Genomic DNA, 24,228 nt, shown 5'->3' on the forward strand with positions numbered 1-24,228 from the left:
ATCTTATTTCTTGATATATATGGTCAGGTTCCCGGCTGTGTTTTATTAACCAATTTTCTCTCTTTTGGCACTTTGATATTCCACTGTTACATGATCTTACATTACACACCAAACGAAACTCAAACAATATTGGAAAGGCACTGGCTACGGTTACATGGAAATGTAACAATAATAAAAATATTATTGTTACATTGGAGACTAATTGCCGGAATGCATGGTTGGGTAAGGACCTGACTAATTGCAAATGTAACAATCACTATTGAGGCTACGGTTACATTGCGTTATTGTTACATGAAAAACAGCAATGTACGATGGGACTAGTAATATGTACTAAATAATAAAATACATACAATTATAAATACAATTTCTTTATTTTTTTTATTTAGGATGACAGTTTCTACAAATGTATCTAGTAAGTGGTTTTTAAAGCATGTTTAAGTCCTACACATTTTAATTTTGATGATCTTTGATGAACTAACTTACGTCCTCCATGGATACATGTATACAGTTCCCAGTATTTAAGTTCACAGTAAGCAAACTTTGCTTTTGATGTATTTTTTTTTAGAACTGCGTTTGTATAGCTGTGTCAAAGAATCTTTAAGAACATCAAAACCATTTAATACATAAAACTATTTACAAACCATTTGTTGAATAATAATATTTATTATTTTTCATTATTATACCAGTATTATTTAGTACACATGAAAGAATTAAGCAATAAAACTATAGAAGATTTAAGTAAAGTTAAATCTAGCGTACGTGCATTGCTGTTTTTCATGTAACAATAACTCAATGTAACCGTAGCCTCAACAATATTTGTTACATTCGTAATTTATCGGTTCCTTACCCAACTTTGCATTCCGGCAGTTAGACTCCAATGTAACAATAATATTTTTATTATTGTTACATTTCCATGTAACCGTAGCCAGTCAGGCAGTGCCTATTGGAAAAGGTAACACTGATTTATACCTACGCAATATATGAAAATTAAGGTATACCGCCGATTTTTGAAATCTAGTCCCCCTCCTAGAAAAGACGTTTACTATAATATATATATATATTTGACACCGTACGGCCTTCAACAATGATCAAGTTCAATACTCCTCAGAGTCCATATGTCTGTCACTCCGCGTTAAAAGGGTCCAAAATGACAAATAAACACGAGAAGATATCAATTAATCAGATATCTCGAATAATCGGAGTAAATATTTGGGACGACAAAATGTTGTCATATCTAAATTCGTCATGTTTCAAAACAGACGTGTCAATAGCGATCAATTTTTACGTCACTCAGATAATTTCTAAAAATAGAAAATATAATATTAATGCGCTAGTATCTAATCTGTCGCATTAAAAATATTAGCTTTGCTTAAATAATGCTGCAGACAAAACCTACATATGATAAAATTTTGTACGGAATTTAGAATAACCCATGCATATTTGTTTTGATTTTACGTGATTTTTATGAAAAATCGTCAAGATATTGCACTATTTGTTCCTGTACATTCAGATTAGTGTTTAGATGGTAATGCGTCATATTTGTCAACAAGAAAGGAAGATGAAAGTATAATATTGGAATTTCTCGAATACACATTAATTGGGAACATCGACACTTAGCCACATGGTAGAAATGGATGAACTTATAGCAATAAATGTGCGATACGAAGGGGACAACGAAGCTTCACAAATATTTCAACTAAATCCAAAGACACAATGGCGAGATCTGGAAGCCATGGTAAAGTCAGAAATCTTATGTCATATGACCTCTTTATGAAAGTCGTCAAACATAATTCTAATTTAACATGATTTATATTATTGATAACGTTGTATTTAAATAAATACATTATTCAGATGTGATCTGTATTTCTGTACTTTAAAATGAAAGCTGAATTCGAAATTAGCATATTGCTCAATCAGCTGATCAAGATGCAGATTCAAGGCAAAGGGATTTTTTTTTATGTATACCTGTTTAGATAATTTAAGAGTTGTCCAGCTATATATATCAATCCCCAATGTTGGTATTTTTGTAGGTAAATTCATTTCACCTCTCATAGAGTTCATATTTCATGTATTTACCTTGTACAATGTATCTAAATAAAGAACTATAGTCACCCATTTTGACAAAGTACTGCACACAGTAATTTCATAATATTTTGGATAAAGCTTCAACTTAATTCTTAATTGATTTTTTGTTCAACTTCTTCTTCTTTGTACTGCAAGACTGTCAAACATGATAATATTCACCAAAAAAAGTTTAACGTTTGTTGTGTTTTAAATTTATCATCAAATGAATAAAATCATGAAAATAAAATAATAAATCTGATGTCAACGTTTATGATGTTAAATTTAAAGATTTTGAATGTAGATATTTTGTGAAACCAAATTTAATTCAGACATGACAGACATTTTCATAAGTCATAAATATCAGGAATTAGACAGAAGATAGAACATGACTTAGGCTTACATTTAATCTAAAACACTTACATGTACATAATATGAAAACATTTATTGTTCATGTACATTGTATGTTGTCTTTCAGTTGAAGGTCCAGTATGACTGTGAAAATGTAGAAGTATTTTACGTTGATACAGATGGTGATTATGTAAGTATTAATGCTTATTTCTTCCTGGTCATGACAAAATGTATCGTTAGATAATTTAATAGATTAGCTGTTGTCTGCTCTGTGGATGGGTTGTTGTCTCTTTGACATATTCCTCATTTCCATTCAATTTTATTAACTACTTGTCAGTCCCAATTACTTGTTTACCTTATAATTAGATGGTAGTTGATGGATACACAACATTCTATTCACTATTCTGTACTTTTCGCTCCAAAAATTATCTCAAAAACTAACTGAAAGATTAAAATACCAACAATTGATAAGCTTTTCCAAAGTTGTTTGTTGTAGTAAACACATGACATATAATGTGTTATAATCATTTTAATACTAGCAATAGAAACCCCAACAAGATATTTTGGGGATTTCAGATGTCATGAAAAGTAAGCAGATCCTGCTTCACCAATGGCAATCATCATGTCATTCATTGTTATTGCAATGTTACAGTTAAAAGTTTTTCTAGCTAGGTTATTAATAAAAAAAATCTCACTACAACAGACACCTGTTACATGTGTATATTATAATGACTTCTTGATCACAATCTGTTTTGCTTTTCTTAATTTAGATTATTTTAAGCAGTCAAGAGGAGTTAGAAGAAGCTTTCAAAGTAAGTACATTGATAAAAACTTTTAAGTAGAGATTCAGTTTCATCAGCTTTTATAAAATGTTAAGAGTTTTCAGATCAGTGTGTCATTCTCATTCATTATATAATTAAAAATCTACAGGTAAGATCAGACATGAAGACAGGTAAAGTTGTATTTACCTTAGCTTTAACATGTTTAAGGTTAAGGTGGTACCAAACACTGCAAGGAGATAACTCTGTAAAATCAGCCAAACGTTTTAATTATGTTGTGTTGTTAAGGGAATATTTAGCTTCTCAATGATCAAAATTAGTGTTTGTCAAACTGCTCTATAACCAGTGAAATTTTTCTGATAAAACGGTTGGTTCAAATTTTTTGAAATTTTTATATTTTTGTCAAAGGGTCAAAGAAAATACTTTGTTCAAATTTATGAAAATTAAACGAGCCAAATTAATTTTAGTGAAGGTGACAGGGTTCTCACTAAGGTGAGTCCATGAGTCCTGGACTCATAAAAATCTGTCTGGACTCACCATTTTCGAAACTGCTGAGTCCACAGATGCAACAAGATTGAAATATTTTGTATAAACTGAACACAGTTATACACAAATGTCATCATTTTATAGCTAAAGTTTAAAAGTGATCTGAATTTAATGTCATTTCAATGCTCTGTTAGGCCATGGAGACCAAAATATTACATTATATTGCAATAAAATATTTTCTTCTTGCTGTTGGACTCACCATGGCTAAAAACGATGAGTCCCTGGACTCACCTTCAAAAATCCTTAGCAAGAACCCTGGGTGTTGGGTAGCACCTTAAGAAAGTTCAAGTTGCATATTAATTTATTAAAACTATGCAGTAAATGTGCAATCTTGCGTAATTATCTCCAGCGAAAACACATTGAAATAGGAAGGGGGTTCATCTGTCTAGGCTTGTTATTGCTATCATGTGTACAATTCTTGTCCGACTTTTTCAGCAATGTCTTAGATACATGTATATGTTCAAAAATCAGTGCTGATACATGTAAATATTTTGTAACAATTTACATGATTTATGCCCCTTGAAAATGAATTATACAGAAAATTGCATTGCATTTGCTCTGAAGCCTTCATTTCTCTAACATGTCTATGATATTTATAAATTGTTTTAAAGAACAAATTAGTGTTTAATTAAGTTTTTGCCTTTTTTACTTGGATAGATAAAATAATATAGGGAGATTGGAACTCTGTTCTTTTATTAAAAATTTGATATGTTATGAGGTGGAGGACATGGGTAATGGAGACAGGGAGAAAGGGGTGGGAGAAATGAAAAAGGGGGTAGGAGAAAGGAGAGGAAGGCTGGGAGAAAGGAGAAAAAGTTGGAGAAAAAAATAAAATATGAAGAAAAAAAAATATCTCTCTTTTTTTGGTAAATTAAAAAAAAAATAAGGAGAAGAGGGGTAGGAGAAAGGGGAAGAGGGGTGGGAGAAGGGATAAGGGTACCCCCTGTCCTCCCCCTCTGTTATGTATCTTGTGATGTTTTATGGCAAATAATAGCAATAGCTGAAACATTTCTGTAATTCTTTTTCCAGGTTGCACAGAATTGCTCCAGTACTCTACATCTAAAACTGAGAAATTTCACAGGACAACCAGTAGATCCGGAAACACACAGGGGAGATAATTCTCCACAGACACCAGGTGGTGACACTGATGTAAAGATAATGATGGAATCTTCTGTTGACCCAAGATCTGAACCTCAGCAGAACACAGAAGCTCAGAAAGAACAAGAAGGAGATTCCTGTTCTAGTGAGACAGAGTTAGCGAAATTAGAAATGTGGTAATGAACTCTGTTTTTTCAGTATCCAATACTTATTGATCTTTTGTAGGCACTGCTGTGTACACAATTTAAAAATATTTTCTGAACCTAACAAACATCCTTAGAAATTTATATATAAGTGCTTGCAACAACCCTCAAAACTGGTTTGTCCTATATATAATCTAGTTTGACTATTAACTTTGAATCTACAGTATCCAAGCTTAGAATTTATTGGTCTTAAATAGAGGTGAACCTCGAATGGTCGTCCTATTGTTGAGTGGAAAGACTAATATTAATGTTTTCTCATCTATATATTGGTCTAATGTCTGTCTCATTTTCTGTATACAAAAAGTGTTTACTAATTAGAAATATTGTGAATGCCAAAAACATGAAAAGAAATGATACTGATAGCAGTTTAATAAAGGCATTGATCTCTTCTGTTTTGTAAATTTAGACATTTTCTTTAAAATACACAGGCTCCATGAAGACAGTAAGCCATTGATTAGATCTAAAGAGGTAGAAAAACAAATGGCACATACAGTTGACATTGTTACTCCATCAGAAGATGAGAAGAAGGAGGCTGGAGAAGTGAAGCCATCTGATGGACAGAAAGATGAAGAGACTGGAGTAGTTTATGTCAAGGTACTAATATTTTTTCAGCTGAATTTCAAAAGGCTTATGTGATCAGTATTTGGATGTTGAATTATAAGAAATTGTGAGCATAAAACCAAAAAGTATCAAAGAATACAGCAAAATCATCCAAGGTCAACATTGGCTGAAGGAGCTGACAACATATTTTTTTGTAACTCCTAATAGAAGATCTCTGGAAACTTTAATATAAACAATCATATTATTTCTGTTCTTGTAATATTTGTGCATGGGAGAAATATTATATTATATGAACTTCTATTCCCTGACAGAGTTGCATATAATCATTTTAATTTTGTATTAACCAGAATTTTACAATTTATCATTTAAATTTTCCTTTACAATATTTAGTAAATATACTGCAGCTGTCCTATTTGAGCAGTCAAATTGCATTGACTGTATATTTATATGTCATATACAGTCATTGACCGTATATCACCTTGTTTATGACGTTGACAATGCGTTTCCGTAGAGTTTTATTTATGACGTCAATAAAATATACAGGTTCGCGGAATTTTTACGTCGTCCGCTTCAAATTTAAAAATGATGTTTTTTACCCTAAATATTTCATTTAGAACAGTTTTAAGAGCTGCAGCATATAGAAAATAACCATACATTGTCTTGAAATATCAATCTGTTATTTGTACTCGGCTCGAAACAGGTAAAAATGCTCGGCACAGCCTCGCTTTTACCTGTTTCTAAGCCTCGTACAAATAACATTGATATTTCGAGACAATGTATGGTTATTCTATATATATCAACAGTTTATGTTTTCAATGTTTTAGCCAAAGGTAATGAGACAAAAAGTTAGAAAGTCTGAAAAGACATTAGAACATGATCGCATGTATAAAAGACGCCATTGTAAAAGTGCAGAGAGGTCACGACGACTCAGATATGAAGAAGAGGCTGAAACTTCAGATGATGCTGCTATGCCGTATGATGTGTTCATCAAATACATGCAACAGGTATGCAATTTCAAAACAGAATACTCAGAGTATTAGTTTAGGTGGCAATTTGATTTAAATGGACACAAGTCTGTGCTGACAACTTCTACAGGGTTCTCACTAAGGCGAGTCCATGAGTCCTGGACTCATAAAAATCTGTCTGGACTCACCATTTTCGAAACTGCTGAGTCCACAGATGCATCAAGATTGAAATATTTTGTATAAACTGAACACAGTTATACACAAATGTCATCATTTTATAGCTAAAGTTTAAAAGTGATCTGAATTTAATGTCATTTTAATGCTCTGTTAGGCCATGGAGACCAAAATATTACATTATATTGCTATAAAATATTTTCTTCTTGCTGTTGGACTCACCATGGCTAAAAACGATGAGTCCCTGGACTCACCTACAAAAATCCTTAGCAAGAACCCTGCTTCTAGCCCTGCACTAACCTGTCAATAGTCCAAATTGATTTCCTTATAAATGTCTAGTAATAACATAAGTTAATAAGATTTTAATTGAATGTTTATCCTTCAGGGATCACCTCAAACATGTTTTGAAGGATGGAGCTCATTAAAAGATATTTGAACAGCTAAACAAAATATTTATAAATTGTAAACAGTTTGCAGTAAAGTTCTCATATATACATGTATGGCTGTACAAAAATGACTCTGAATTGTAGTTTTTTTTAAAAATATCAATGAAATGATACTGCTTTAAGTTTATTCTCTAATCTTATCTCATGATATGATTTCAAAAATGTAAGGCTTATCTTGAGAAAATGATTGATTAATAGTGTTTTAAGGTGGTACCTAACACTACAGGGAGATAACTCTGTAAAGTTAGCTGAACGTTTTAATTACGTTGTGTTCTCAATAATCAAAATTGGTGTTTGTCAAACTGCTATATAACCAGTGTATTTTTTCTGACAAAACGGTTGGTTCAATATTTTTGAAATTTTTATAGTTTTGTTAAAGGGTCAAAGTAAATACTTTGACAAATATTCATGAAAATTAAACGAGCCAAATTAATTTTAGTGAAAGTGTTGGGTACCACCTTAACACCACTTTGAGAAAAATGAAGAGTGCAAATCCTTTATTACTTGTATGTCTGACACTCCTTCTTTTATTACAGTTAAAACTTGAATTGAGAACAGAAATCGTAAGAGATGTTACCAGGAAAACAGTGAAACAAGTATTGAAAGGATTAGATGGGGCAGTGATCCAGTCAATGAAGGGAGGTAACCCTGATACTACTGTAGAAACACCTGCATCCCCAACAAAGACAGAAGATACTCCTATCTCATCACCAGTAAAGAACAAAGAAGTGGGAACAGTAGAAGGAACAACTTCACATCGTATGTATCAATCAAACAATATTATTATAAACAAAATGCAAAAACAACAACAGAAATTTATCAACATTTAAAAAACTATAACAAAAAAACCAGAAACAAAGGATATATTCAAATTTTGTCTGATTGAAAATGTTAAACATCTGTTTTGATAAAAGCTAGAATTTAACTGCAGATTGAAAATAAAATGTTTGATCAGACGATTTGATCTTTTTCTGTATGAAACTGATGATTTTTTTTTATTAAATTAACTTTGTTTACTGCCAAGTAAACAAATAAATTCTACCATTAAAACTAAATGTTTACTGATCTGCAATTTTGGTATAATGGTTATATCCTACAATAAAATTGTAAATGGAAATGGGGAATGTGAATACATAGATTTCTTCATATACTGTTTAATACTATTGTTAGTGAGACAAACTTACAGATCAAAGTTGTGTAATGTAGAAATACTTTTTGTCTAGGAATTTTCACATGTCTTATATCCTGGTAGGCATATTACAGCAAATTTGACCCTACATGGACATTTCACTGTCAATTAAAATGCATTGTACAAGGCTGTGTAACACATGAAGATTAAGCTGACCCTTCTAAAACTAGAATCACAAACAAAACATAATAATTAAATCTATTACTCTTTAAGTATTGTACAAAAATGTGGAGTGTCGTTTACTTATAATATTCAGAGGTTGGACATTCTTGATCAAGTATTATTATTTTGTGTGTATACTTTCTTTACAGCAATATACTACCATGAGCATGTAACCTGTGATTTCTGTGAGAGGACCATTGTAGGAGCTAGATACAAATGCTGGTATGTTAATGAAATGTAAAAACAAATTCTTTTGACACATTGCTATTTCCATGGATTTTATATGCATTGAGCAGGGTTCTATGGAAATCCTATTTCTATGAATTTAAAAACTACTACAAAAATAACATACTTCCTTTAAATAACCCGACAAAAATTCTAAACAATTGTTTAGAAAGCTAAAATCCAAACTTCAGTTTGATTTGTTCAAAGAAAATCACACAATTTTATCTTGTTTTTGGATTAAAAGTGATATTGCTTTATAAAAGAAATAGATTGATGCCATATGCATGTATGATGCCATATGCATGTATGTAAATAATCTATGTTAAAAGAAATCGAACAAAAATTAATACTTATTTTGATATAAGGGCTATTCCATTAAAATGTATGAGGGAGGGTCAGAAGGGAATTTAAAAAAATCCCTACAACCAAGAACCATTTTTCAGATAAAAATGCATATAAATGGTAATAGACGCATACTGAAATAGATACCTGACCCACATTCAATGATTAAACTTCCCTTCCTACCCTCCAACATACATTTAAATGGAATAGTCTTGATTTGATTTTCTTAAATGTGCATGATTTCATTGATAATTTAACAGTAAATTTTATCCATTCAAATCTTTATTTCTTTTTCTTTTGTAGTAATTGTAGTGATTATGATTTATGCGAAGAATGTGAGGCCATCCACGGAGTTCATGACCCCAATCATGTGTTCCTGAAAATCAGACGACCAGTTAGACTACGTAATAAAACTCCTCTTCTTAAACAGATAATCTACAGATCATCTTCAACTGAACATATTGAAGCCAGACAACCATTGTTTGAAAGTGCTGAAAAATTACTGAAAGCTAAAATGGATAAGTAAGTTTACGTTTAACATTGTTTTGATGGTTTGTCAGTTAGAATAAAATTTTATGATAAACTTTTTTTAAAACAGTCTTTGTTCGAAAAGCTCTCCCAACTCTCTGTTCTTCATTTCTGATTATAATAAATATTACATCAACCAACAAAATTCATATAATTAATTTTTATCTAGCATCAAGGAAGTTTATTTAAATTTGTTTGTGAAATACAAATTGTTATGGTAAAAGTGATCCACACAATATCCACGAAAATACAATTATGGCTCAATCTCAGAAAAGTGGTTCCCATGAATTTAGATTAAAGTGAAGTAGGGTTAGAGGTTCTGTATTTTGACCACATTGTTCCCTAAATTTTGTGCTATTTTTATATTTCCTGAGCGGTGTGAAAAAATATTATCACTAGGGTAATATCTGCCCTCAGCAAAAGTTGGTCCAAATTTAAGTATGACATTAAAATTTCTTGATTTCTTCTAAATTTCTTATTGTGACGTCCTGCAAAAGGTGTTCGTGTCTGATGACATCACATAGAAAGAACACAACTTTCTGCAAATCTTTGAAAAAGGAGGATAAAAATTAATAGAGAAACAGATTCCATAACTATAACTCAACAGTTTTAAATTTTTAATCGTTTTTAGTTCTGCAAGCCCCATGCTTTAAATATTAAAATTTAACTGTCTCGATTAGAGAAATATCGTAATGCACTTGTTGCAGTGAAGGATTTTATATTTCCAACATTGTATTATGAAAGCATGTAATTATACTTCTTTCATTCAAATTTAGATTAAAGACTCAGCTATCACACAAACAAGACAAACTGAGGAAAAAGGAAGAAAAAATAATGAGAAAACAAAAAAGGAAAGAAGATAGACTTCAACAGTGGTTAGAATCTTCAAAACATGATGTTATGCAAGTCAGACATGCAACTGTGTAAGTATAAGAGAGAGAGAGAAAGAATGAATGACAGGAAAGTGGAAAAAGAGAGACAGAATGAGTGATTTATGAATGTAGAACTTCAGCAGTTGTTATATTCTTCCAAGAATAATGATATACAAGTCTGCACCTACAACAGGGGAAAACTAAGTTAAAAAGAAAGAGAGAATGAGTGATAGAATTCAAGAGAGATAGAGAAAAAGGAAATAATATACCATGCTTGATGTAATTATAACTCGTAAATGCAAGAGAGATAGAGAGAGAGAGGGTTTAAAATTCAGAATATTGGAAATTTGCAAATTGATGCCAAATGCATCATGGACCATTATTTTTCAGTGAACTTTTAATTGCCGCTGATTTCTCCTATGAAGTTACTATACCATGCTAGTTGTAATATAAATCAGACATTCAAATGTGTTAATTCATAGTTTTACACAAATGATGGTTTAAATTTCAGAATATTGAGAATTTTGCAAATTGTAATCTAATATGTCATAAAAAAATATTTTTCAGTGAACTTTTAATGGCTGCTGATTTCTTGTATGATGTAACTATACCAGATGGAACCAGAGTACAACCAGGAACCAGACTAATGAAAACTTGGAGAATAAGAAATGCAGGAACATCTAAATGGACTGATTCAACAAAGGTACATTTATATAAACTACTATATAACTGTAGCTCTTCCATATTTTATTTGCCTTTCTCAAATGAGGAGTTTATGCTGTGGTTTCTGTTGCTTACGTTTTCGTCTATTTATAAACAAGCAATTCTTACTGATAGCAATATTGAATAGTCATATTTGCCTTGTAATTAAATATTCATTTATACAAGTTATTTGCCTTAGGAAGGACTTAAATGTTCATTGCTAATGAAGAGCAAGTGCAAAGGAGTAGGTTCTTTTGAATTATATAGCATTATTAAACATTTCCTTGATTATATTTTAGCTGAAAGTAGTCTATGATTGTATACCTACTGTTCATAAGGAAGAAAATGTACCAAAATTGAGACCAGCAGAAGAAGGGGAGATAACTGTTGAACTTGTTGCTCCTCAAAAACCAGGTAAAGTAACAATCGTATGTACATTGAAAACACTATGAAATTTCATTGATGTATGTGCACTTAAAATTTGTGTATGATGAAAATTCAAAAATTGCCTCTTTGGATGGTTACAAACCTCATTTTCAAAGTGCCGACCTGGTTACCATGTACTGTGTATTTTCATTAGCATTGGTTGAATACTAAGTTTTTGTTAATTTCTTGGATACGGGGGAACCATGAATTTTAATGTTCAACATTTACAAATTTCTCCAAACCATGAAATTAAATTTCCACTAAAATATAAGTTTTCATTAATTCACAAAAATGTGTACGCAGTACAATAAATAAATTCACAGTATGTTTAAATGGAACATCTTTAGTTTAGAATATATATAGCAGTTTATTAATACAGAATAAACAAGACCATTCTCATTGACATTCACCCAAACTTTTCTAGAAGACTGAAAAACCCACCACCTCATGTAAATGACATTTAAGATGGTGTAATATCTTAGAAACATAAATTTATGACTTCATATTCATAAGAAAATGAAAAAAAAATCAAAAATGTTGATCCATTCCCAACAGATACATATATTGACTTTATAGCTGCACAAGTTTTGGATTTTTTTTATGTGTTAAACCCTTTTTGGTAGCCTTTGGCTGTTTCTGTTATTTGGTTGGTTTGTTGTTTCTTTTACACATTCCCTATTTTCATTCTCAATTTTTTCAATATTTTTCAGGTCGTTATCAGAGCCATTGGAAGATGTTTGACCACGACAGATCATTTGGACATCGTGTCTGGTGTGATATCATAGTAGAACCTAAAGAGATCCTGGAACCCACTAAAGATGACACACTCAAACTTGTTCAACAGTCTCAACAAGCAGAACACTTGGTAAGAGAATTTAAAGAGAGCCGTGGTGTAGTGGTTGATGCATCAAACAACTAACAAAAAGGTTCCTGGTTCGATTCCCGTCTGGGATGAAAATTTTAGGGACTGAATTTTCGGCTCTCCCTTGACACCATTTGCGAGTATGGTCTTGAGGAAACGATGATAGTCCGACGGAAGGGGACGATAAATGGCTGACCTGTGTTAAGAAAGAGCCATATCTCTTGCACAATAAAGACACCCTTATAGATTTCGAAAAAGAGCAGGCTAATGCCCCTTCAAGGCAGCACTCGTACCTGTAAAGTGGAAAAGGATTAATATAAGTTGCAAAACTTGTTTTCCAATCCACTATAAATAAATATGTTTAAACTAAGAGAATTTACAGTGTCAACAGCATGAACAGACAAACTTTGATTCCCAGAATTGTTTTATTTTTCATAGTCAAAAATGTGATTTCAATTTTTGTGGTGTATTATGTATATTGAGAAAAATCTTGTTTGATTCATATAAAAAATAACAAAATGCAACTTTAAATTATTGCGATTATAACTTTTTCACATTTTTTGCAATATTAAAAAACATGGCAATAATTTCTGAACTCACTGTAGTTCAACTGTTTTACAAACAGCTTTAGTTTACAAACTTTGTGATGCACTGTAAATTAATAAATTATGAAAAATGTGAAGAGTCATAAATTAATTTTAGGGTTCAATAATTACAAAATAAATTATTGCAATTTATTATAGATAAAAAGTAAAATCACAAAAATACTGAACTCAGAGGAAAATCAATTCGGAAAGTCCATAATCACATGGCAAAATCAAATAACAAAACGCATCAAAAACGAATGGACAAGAACTGTCATATTCCTGACTTGGTACAGGCATTTTCAAATGTAGAAAATGGTGGATTAAACCTGGTTCTATAGCGCTAACCCTCTCACTTTAATAACAGTCTCATCAAATTCCGTTATATTTACATGATGCGTTAAATAAACAGTCACAATTAATTAAATAGTCAAAATATGGGTACATCAGTCATCATCGTATAACAATTTTAAAAGGGGACAATTTAATCGAACACAAAAACATCTTCTTTCTACGAAAACACATTAATTGATTTGAGTGTCTGACGTCAGAAAATTTTATAAGTCATGTAAATTTGTCGTTCAATGTACATACAAACAATAAATAAATAAAACAAATAAATAAATTTCTATCAAAAACAAGATTCAAAGAACTTTTTATATTATTAATATAAATTTACAGTAACAACTTACACACATGTAGGTGTATGAATACACAACATTAGAGTGGGCATGAACCATTAAAATTGTAAATAATGAAAATAAAAGTAATAGTTTTAACCAATCAGAAGACGGTAAATACACTAAATTTATTTATTAATGAATGCAGGCATTAAATTGTGAAATTTTAGTTACTAGCTGTTTATATTTATTGACAAAATAATATATTCTTTATGTTCAATTCAGTTATTACAAAAATACTATTTATTTTAAAACATAGTGAGAACAATTTTTTTTTATCTGGTATCTTTTCTTTTTTCTCAGCATCAGAAGAGTGAATATGAAGAAATCCCTGAAAGAGATGTAAAAATATCACAGAAAGAAGACTTCCTGTTAGAGCCAAGCCAGACAAGTTTTAGATCCAATGAGGAAATAGAAAAGAGGGAACCAGGAGAAGGAGAGGAAAATATAAAGATAGTCATGGCCGACAGTGTAGCTGAAATAGCTGACAAAATGGTGGAATTTGTGTGTGAACAGATGGATAGAAGTGAAGCAAGAAATGTTGAACATTTTATGCCTCAAAATAATAATGAAGAAACCATAGCTCTAGATAATGAACCCAGATATGTTAATCAAGAAAATGAAAATGTTGATTCTGGAATTCCAGTGGAATTTGCCGGACATCGGGAAGAAGTCAGTGACACTGGTAATAAATATGAAAGTACTGGAAAAAGTGGTGATGAGTCTGACTTCAGTGACGGACATGGGTTCCTTCATGTACAGGGCCCTGATTTGATTGCTTTTGAGATGGTAGAGCCTGGCGAAGATGACAAGTATGAGAATGCTCTTCCTGTTGAAGAAGAAAAGTTTGAAAATGCTGAAGGTAAATATCTAGTCAAATAGACTGTTCTTATTAGATACTTTTGAACAATTTGTCAGAAAATTTTAACACTGCTTTAGCTAGATAAAAAGCCAGAGCAGATTTCTAGGTTGGCAATCAAAACCAAAAGTCAAATAAAGCAAATTACACATTGGCCAAAAATTAAAACAACAAAAGGATAGACAGCCAAAACATTCATCAGAAACTAAAGAAAGAACAAAACAACCCCAATAAAAACTGGTAGATAGTATTTAAACTTAAATTGATTTTACCATAATTTATATACCAATTGTTTGATGTAATTATGATTATATCCTAGCAACTAAGGAAGTTGGGATACTTTTTTTTAGAAAGTCTGTCAATTTGTATGTGTGTCCATCTCCATGCATGAATTTTTTATCATACATTGGAAACATGCAGCACTTTCAACCAGAAATATTAGTGGAACAATAAAAATACTTTGAAATAATAAGAAATCAATTGAACGATTATTATTTATATAAAAAAAATGTTGATCTTTCAGAATATCTCAATGATAGAAAAGAAGAAGTTCAGATAGAAGAGAGACAGGTTCTGTCAAGGAGTAGCAGTGTTGAAGTTGTAGATATGACACAAGATGAATCTGCAGCTGATGAGGAAGTTCAGGATCATGAATATCTGAGAAGTTTACAGAATCCAGTTACAGGTATGTATAAAGTTCAGGATTATGAAATCTGAGAAATTTACAGAATCCTGTTAAAGGTATTTCTAAAGTTAAGGACATAAATATCTTAGAATTAAGCAGAATCCTGATAAAGATAATTTGTATAAAGTTCAGGAGTTGGTGAGATTATACAAACTATATGGTCAATGCTACATATGCTTGTAAAGGAGTAGGCCCGGTAAGGACCGATTTTGGCCTCAAATTTCAGGTTCATGTAACGAAAGATGTTGACCACTTTTTAAACACTTAAGTGTCTATTTTATTTGATTCAATTAATGTATGTGAAAGATTTTAACAAATTTAGTCATTAAAAACTCTCCGATTCAAGCTCAAATATGAAAACTCTACCAAATATGCTGAAAAATGTCACTTTTCAGATGGTTTTTGTCAAAAATGAAAGTGGCCGCATCCGTGTTCATCCTCAATCTTTATATAAGTTATGTATTATCAAATACAACTTACATTTAAATATTTTGGATGAACATGAATGCGGCCACTTTCGTTTTACACGAAAACCGTCTAAAATTTAACCAAAATGCTAGAATTGTGAAGATTTCAGTAATTAAGCCTGACTTACTGGTGCTAGTGCTCGATATATATACAACGTATTGTCAAAAACAGACCATATTTATGTAGCAGAAGCATTCTACTGTCCAATAAATAACTAAAATTATACATTTTAACAATTTTGTAAAACTGCTATATTTTGGGGCCAAAAAGGGGTCTTATCGGACCTACTCCTTTGCATACGAATGCTATAATTGAGATACAGATAATCCAGCTTAATAAATGAATAATGTTTATCAGAATCCAATATATCCCAATACATGTAAATTTGATTCTTTTTACACTTTATATCTTTCTAGTTACTGTAGATGAAGATGATGATGATGATGATGATGATGATGATGACAGTATGACTGATAGTTCCTACGATATATATAATGATAGTGAAGATGATTTCTTGGTTGTTCCCATGCCTGCCTGTTTCAATTTGGAGAAACCCATCAGCTTTCAACAACCAGAGAGTCAGTCTGAAGATGAAAGGGCAGATAACTTGGATGATAATCATAACAGAATTCATGTTGCTGGTATGGATTTATATAATTCAGAAAAAAATGTCTATTTGGAATGTACAGGTCTCTTTGTTTATCATTAAGTGTTTATTACAAGTGTTTTATACAGAGGATTTATTAGTTTTGATGGATTTCATGGAAAAGGTGAACGAACGAATTTATAATTATACAAAGCAAAAATTCCCTCTTGGCTTGAAACAGAATTTGTCAAACAAGTTTCCAGGGAAATTGGAGTGGTACCACTTTTTGACCTGCCTTCTGCAGCTAGAAGTTATGAACACATTTTTTCTGTGAAAATAGAGTGATAATTGATGAAATGTGCATCTTGCAGTAAAATTTGTACTGTTTATGTTATTTCCTTGTTTTCTAAATAACATTTTTTTGTCTCTCAGATGAACAGACGAGAGTATCTGTAGATGATATACTGACTGCATCCAGTACCATAGCCACGCCCCCTTTGGAGCCAGAAGCTGTTGACATGCCTACACAGGAAGTAGAAGATAAAACAATAATAAAGAAAGAAGCTGATCTTGATGATTTCTTTGGAACAGAATCTGTAGAAAAAGACAATCTTGTTGTATGTAAAAAATGTTTTCAATTTATTTTATTCTTTAATTTATATAAATTTTTATAAGCATCAACCTGACAGTTTACTGCTTAAAAGCCCAACATTAATAAAATAAAAAAATCAAAAAAAAATCATTAAAACTATCAAAACTTCATCAGTTCATGGATAATAATTTTTTGGAAAAATATTTATTTTGAATAAATGTTTTATTTTGGAGAGCATCTGTCAGTTGTCAGTTGAGGCAAGTTGTTCATTGGTTATACAGGATTAATAAGAAACACAGGAAACTTTAAAATAGGTCCTTTACCCAGTCATGGGCATTACTTAAACAAGTAACACTCAAAGCTACCTACACATGTTATTAACAAATAATGAAAAAACGTTGATGATAATTGTCACATTACAAAATGATGTCTATGAGCTGAAAAACAGCACGCTGTCAGCAAATATGAAGACCGTTTAAATACAAATTTAATTATTTGTAGATGATCATACAGATTGTACTATTACATAACGATTTTTCTAAGACATCTGGTATTTATTCTCATCAATTATGAAACCTTACCTTCCTGAAACACTTATCACCATCTTGACCTGCTTACAGTTAATATTGACACTTTTGGGTAAAAAATGGTCTATTTAGGACTATAATAATTTTGTAACAATTTTCATTTTAGAGTGCAAGTGAAACTGACAGTGAAGAAACAAAAGTTGTAGAAATTACTCAACATCCTGGACCAGCAGACAAAGCAGAAGAAGTTACTTCCCCTGTTGTAACAACACAACCAGAGGGAGCCACTGCAATGGAAACACAATGGGATAAACAACTAGAACAAAGGTACTTAAATAAAATTTTGTATACATAAGAAAAGTTTTGAGAAACAAAAAAAGTAATTACTGGATTCACTTAAGGTGGTACCCAAAACTTTCACTAAAATTAATTTGGCTCGTTTAATTTTCATAATCATTTTAATCAGAAAAATTACACTGATTAAATAGCAGTTTGACAAACACCAATTTTGATCACTGAGAAGCTTCATGTTCCCTTTACAACACAACGTAATTAAAACATTTAGATGACTTTACAGAGTTATCTCCCTGTAGTGTTAGGTACCACCTTAACAAAAATTGCAGTATCACAAATGATATGATTTGGAAAATCACCACTCATTATTTGTTTAAAAGTGGCCTCAAAGATGTGCTTGTATATCTTTTACTTGTTGAATCGATCTTGCAAGACCCTTATGTACCACTTCAAACTCAATGTACATTGACGTGCAGCTATATTCTATACCCATAGGCAGGGGGGGTTTGGTGGGTTCGGACGACCCCTCCCCCCCCCCCCCCCCCCTGACACAAATAAGCACTATTAAAGTCATTGTTCTGTTCGAATTGTGACTGTTAAAGTCAATGTTCTGTTCGAATTGTGACTGTTAAAGTCAAGTTTGTGAGTCCAACGACCCCCCCCCCTCCCTTGGAAATTCCTGGCTACGGGCCTGTATTCTGTACTTGTTTCTTATTTAAGGAGGCTCGCGGGTATAAGATTTTCCGAAAAAAATAAACTTTTATTTTACATTACAAATTCGATACATTACCTTAAGTAGTTGTAACTTTATCATAATGTACAAAAATCATTCCAAAAAAATAATTCGTGTTGACCCCAGGTGACTTTTAAAATGTCGATATCATTGAAAAAGCCCTAACTTATCTCCCTTTGGTGAAAAAAATGCCATTTTTTGGATTTATAATAGAAATATCTTTTTTAACTCATCGGTGACCTATATTTTTTATTGTTGTTTTCGAATAAGCTGTACATAAACTAAATAATTGTAAAATTTAAACCATTTCTGTAATTAAGTTCTTTTTTTATTTCGATATAACCGCTATTTCTCCTATTAGTTCAACAGAAAAAAAGGACATTAACAAAAATGTATGCTTCTTTCGAAGGCAGATTGTGAGCGTAAATGAACGGTGACCCCATTTTTTTATTTCATTTTTCCATTCAGGATAAGATAAAGTTCATTTATAGAAAAATATAGCGAAATCTTATATTAAATAAAAAAAATCATTTAGACCCACGAGCCCCCTTAATTGGTCTCATGTTAACATCTGGTATAAGAACATGGATGCTTCAAAAATAAAAGTAAGAATTCTCATCAGAATTTATATTGCATTAATAAATAATAAATATGATTTAAATGTTAGTCCACTAGGGTTCAACATTGAAAGGGGCATCAATTCAATTAATGTAAGTTTCATCAGTCTACAAGTTACTGTCAGTTCAAGAACACCATATAAATGTTATCATTTTCATGCCATGATATATGGCTCATAATTCCAGAAATTGTTTCCTTGATTGATGTGAGTGCCTTATTTTGCAAAGTATTAAGAGATATTACATTTATAAAATAGCCTTCAAAATAACCTTTATTACTCCAATAAACTTATGGTTATTGTTAAGTGTGAAAACAGAATTCTCCTCAATCTTTTTGAACAGTAAAGGCAAAAACCGTTCATGTTTTTCTTCGTATTTGCAGACCAGCAGAACTTGTCAACCAGATGATGCACACTGCAGTAAAAGCTGCCAACAAAGCAGCCGCTAATGCCTATACTACAGCTAAGGAAGTTTTCTACACTTGGCAGGCAAGAACATACCAGGTAGGTCAAAGAAGTTTTCTACACTTGGCAGGCAAGAACATACCAGGTAGGTCAAAGAAGTTTTCTACGCTTGGCAGGTTAGAACTTACCAAGTAGGTCAAAGGTTATTTAAGGTCAAAGAAGTTTTCTACACTTGGCAGGTTAGAACTTACCAAGTAGGTCAAAGGTTATTTAAGGTCAAAGAAGTTTTCTACACTTGGCAGGTCAAATAAGTTTTCTACACTTGGCAGGTCAAATAAGTTTTCTACACTTGGTAGGCAAGAACTTGCAAGGGAGGTGAGAAAGTAAAGTCAAATGTTATTTAAGGTCAAAGAAGTTTTCATCACATGACAGACAAGAACACACCAGGTAGGTCAAGATGTTTAATCAAAGAAGTTTTGTAGGTTTTCTACACTTGGTAGGCAAGAACTTGCTACAGAGGTGAGAAAGTAGGGTCAAAGGTTATTTAAGGTCAAAGAAGTTTTCTACACTTGGCAGACAAGAACTTACCAGGTAGATCAAGATGTTAGGTCAAAGAAACTCCATACATGGTAGGAAAGAACGTACCAGGAATTTTGGGAACTAAGGTCAAAGGTTATTTGAGGTCAAAACAGTTTACTGCACTTGGCAGGCAAAAACTTACTAGGGAGGTGAATAAGTAAGGTCAAAGAAACTTTATATACATTGCAGGCAAAAGCGTACCAGGTAGGTCAGGAAGTAAGGTCAAAGGCTATTTATGGTCAAAGAACCTTTCTATATATGGCAGTCAGGAACCTAGTTTATTTTTGCCTTATAGAACTTGTGTTAAAATTTTAAATGATGGCCCGAGAAAGTTTCCATACATTGTTGTCCAGAACCTTGTGCTAAAAAGTTTATACTATGGCCGAAGTAAATATTTAGTCAAAGGTCTTGGTTATCTCTAGCCACTCCAAACTCCACCACCAATATAAACTTGGTCACCATTTAATTACAAGAGTGCTTAAAGTGACATGAAACACCAATCAGTCAATCAATCATTAAATATGTCAAATCTAAATCTTTTTATGACAACTGAAGTACAGTCAATATACCAATTTTTATTCATCTAAATGTTCTGGTAATTTAAATAGATATATTGTGCTGTTATCTTCTGCAGAATGCTAGTGGAAAAACAAATAGTTACAAACCTCCAACATCGTCATGGAAACCAAAAGAGAGTGACTTTAAACCACCACAATCTGACTGGAAACCTAAAGATGAATCTAACAAGGAAGCAGAACCATGGAAAGCTCTAAATGCAGATTACAAACCACCAAAATCTGAGTGGAAACCAAAAAGCGACAAATGGCAACCTCCAAAAGAAGCAGGACCAATGGCTAAGCTTAAAGAAATGGGATTTTGCAATCGTGAATTGAATGAAAAACTTCTGAAAAAACATAACGATGATGTGGAAACTGTCGTACAAGAATTGTTGTCAACAACAGAAAACGATTGGATGGCACAGCGACATTAGTTTGCTGTTGCCACAGGAAAGGACTTAGTTTATAGACTTTGCTTAAAATCAGTGGATGCATATAGATATGGAGTTTGACAGGAACCTTATATTTAAAATATTTTGTTTTGAACATTTTTTTAAATTTTATTCAATGTTTAATAGATTATACTTTATACTTGATTTGATCTTTATTGATTTAATGTGGAATTTCTTCTGCAATTTATAATTTATGAAAAGTGATACATGCACATACACTATCTAAAACTTCAGCTGAAATTGAAATAATTTTTCTTACATATATTTTTTTAATCTATTTATGTTCTGAGAAGCCATGAGATAAAAAAATATTGTTAATTTTACTTACTTTTTTATTGAAGAAAAAATATAGGAAAATATTTGTTATATTCTTTGCTGATTGAAGGTTGGTCTCTCATTATGCACATATAGCTTGATAATGAAATGTTATATTTTGCGTTAAGTATACACAAGTTATTTAACTAATTTCACAACATTATTAATACAATTGTTATGATACATGTACCTTTGTTTAATGTTGTTTCTTCATCAAAAATAATTGTTAGATTTGTATGTGATTTTGTGTCTTTTATTATTTGGAGTCACCTAAAACCTGGTGACTAGGTCTGATGAAGTGTCATGCAGCAAATAAAAATGTTTTCCTTTAATTAGTAGAAGTGCATGTACAGATTTTGAGTGATGAAAAATCATTTCTCTTCCATCCAAAACTATTTCAGGAATTTGATTAAAGAATTCTTCCCATTCATTTTAAATGACAGTATCCATTGTTTGAAAAAAAAATGAAACTTGACACTTACTTATAAAGTTGTACTTCATTTTCAATTAGGAATCAATACCGGAAAAATATTGTTCTTAGAAAAAAATCTTCTTTCTATATTAATTTTATCTTATGTATGTAAATAGAATCGTTATTATGTTTATGATACATTGTGAATTCTGTGATTGGTTAATTTTTTGTTGTTGTTTAGTTATTTCCCCTTATTTGATTTTTTATGTATATTCTTTTATTAATACTTTGACTTTTATTTTATGATTTATTGAATTCGTGTATTAGTGCTTTGTGATAATGGGAAGATTATTTCATGCAAACAAGATTTTTGTGTAAATATTTGCTGTTTATTGGTTTTGTGATAATTTTAACCCATGAGATCTGATTGAAATACAGAATTAGCAATTATAACATGTAAAAACAAATTTTTAAGTTTCATTAACAGTTTGTGTCTGTTAAAATCACAGACAAAAAATTTCAGAATAAGTTATTTATAAAAAAAAAATAATAATTTGTGAACACTTGAGTATGTTGTATATAAAATATATTCATTTTATTTTATAGAGGACTTTTTCTTATATTAGATTGAAAATATTTGTCATTGCAAAGACAAATATCTGAATAAACAGCCCTGCTGATTTTTGAAAAACATTCATGTTTTTATCGATACAAATAGTCATGTAATGATGGAAAGTCATATTAATTTATATTATAAACTTTTGAATACTTTTTGTCTTGAAATTTTTATCCAAATTTATTTCAAAGTTACATAGAATTACATTTCCTACTGAATAGTCTGTCATGATATTTCAAAGTTTTCATTTATTGGTTTCTAAGGAAACTTGATTTCATTTATTTAGTCTATTGTTTCTTTGGATTACCTCCCCTGCACTGAAAGTTGGTAGTTTAATAAGCTTTATCCGAAATGGCATGTAAACAGTTTAATGTTCAAATGAATAACAAATATCTGCTTTTTAAATATCAATTCACCTTTGTCTAAAGTCTTTTGGCCTTGGCCAATTAAACTGCAATTTGTATATGAAATGTTAAATATTTAAAAACATATGCATAAATGAAAAAAATCATTGTAATTTTTTTAAGAATTTTCAAAGCTTATGAAAAGAAGTAACTTTATCTGTTAATATGAATGCATTTTTTGAATATGTATATGCAAAATTTAGAATTAACAAAGCTTATGAAACCTTAATAGTGAAGGAAATAATAAGTGAAAATGACCTTATTTTAAAGAACAATTTTATATGCATCTAAAAGCGAGAACAGTAATTTGAAACATGCAAAGTTTTTTAGACAATAATTTTCTCTTGTATGAATACACTAAGTATTGAAAATGGTAGAAATATGTAACTGTGAAGAAATGGGTAAATGTGAAAAAAAAGTATCATAAAAAATACTCTGGTTTACAATATGTTGATTATAAATCAGTTTATGAATTTTAAAGGTATTTTTAAATGAAGTGTATCGTTATCAATAGTAAAATATGTTTTCTTATTTTAATGGAGAATTGCCCAATATGGCAATGATTTTTCAGGCTTTAGAAAAAAAAGTTTTGTTAATTAATAGAGTATGTTAGCAAAGCATATCTAGAGTTTATAGCAGGTTCACATAGTCTTTCTGTTTAATTAAATGTTTACAATGTCTTTCATAACAATAAACATTATTGCATATATTTACAGGTGTTTTTTATGCCCCCTCTGCTAAGTGTAAAGGAACATGGTATAATACAGTGACATGCCCTTCTTAGAAGTTAGAGTTTACATTCCCTAAACCGAATGTGCCGATTGTTAGGATGACATTGTTGAGGTTCAAATTGGTGTAAAAAAGTCGTATATACCCTTGGATATATCCTGAATATATTCTGACATCTCTGTGTTGTCACCCAAAAAATTGACACATTTATAATTCGTAATATTAAGTTTTATCCTTGTCAGCCAATAAATAGGTCTGTACATCTGTCACAAAACTTGTGTTTGTTTGCCGTACCCAAATGATATGATAATTATCACCAACTAAAACTTATCAAGTTCAAAAACGTTAACTGTTCTCGAGTTATGTCACTTTACAAATAAAAAATCTGCTTAATTTGCAATTCAGTCAAAATAAAATGCCATTTTTAATCGAACATATAATGGTATGATGTTGTCGTCTGCGTTGTTGTCGTCCAAAGACACATTGGTTTCGGATAATAACTTTAGTTTAAGTGAATAGATCTTCCTGAAATTTTTTCTGAAGGTTCAATACCACAAAAGAAAGGTTGGGATTGATTTTGGGGATGATGGTCCCAACTGATTAGGAATTAGGTGCCCAAAACAAGCATTTTTCTAGTTTCAGG

At 31.2% G+C, this 24,228-nt stretch overlaps 1 protein-coding gene across 2 annotated transcripts; it reads left to right on the plus strand.

Moving 5' to 3' along the window:
• The first annotated feature begins 1,526 nt into the window (after positions 1–1,526).
• Positions 1,527–23,566, plus strand: LOC134695166 (next to BRCA1 gene 1 protein-like). Of its 2 annotated transcripts, none has more exons than XM_063556369.1 (20): positions 1,527–1,735; positions 2,540–2,602; positions 3,183–3,224; positions 4,767–5,011; positions 5,467–5,632; positions 6,424–6,603; positions 7,721–7,943; positions 8,685–8,757; positions 9,406–9,624; positions 10,407–10,553; positions 11,070–11,205; positions 11,504–11,618; positions 12,341–12,495; positions 14,060–14,618; positions 15,139–15,300; positions 16,185–16,409; positions 16,787–16,971; positions 17,640–17,800; positions 19,500–19,620; positions 20,735–23,566. In XM_063556369.1, exons 1-20 carry the CDS (start codon positions 1,622–1,624, stop codon positions 21,089–21,091), a joined length of 3,648 nt encoding a protein of 1,215 aa, XP_063412439.1. In that variant the 5' UTR covers positions 1,527–1,621; the 3' UTR covers positions 21,092–23,566. The 2 variants fall into 2 exon arrangements, with proteins under 2 accessions (XP_063412439.1, XP_063412440.1); XM_063556370.1 differs by having other exon boundaries at positions 19,500–19,666; positions 20,735–20,951.
• The last annotated feature ends 662 nt before the right edge of the window (positions 23,567–24,228 follow it).

Source organism: Mytilus trossulus, chromosome 13, assembly GCF_036588685.1.
Source record: "Mytilus trossulus isolate FHL-02 chromosome 13, PNRI_Mtr1.1.1.hap1, whole genome shotgun sequence".
NCBI classification, from domain to species: domain Eukaryota; kingdom Metazoa; phylum Mollusca; class Bivalvia; order Mytilida; family Mytilidae; genus Mytilus; species Mytilus trossulus.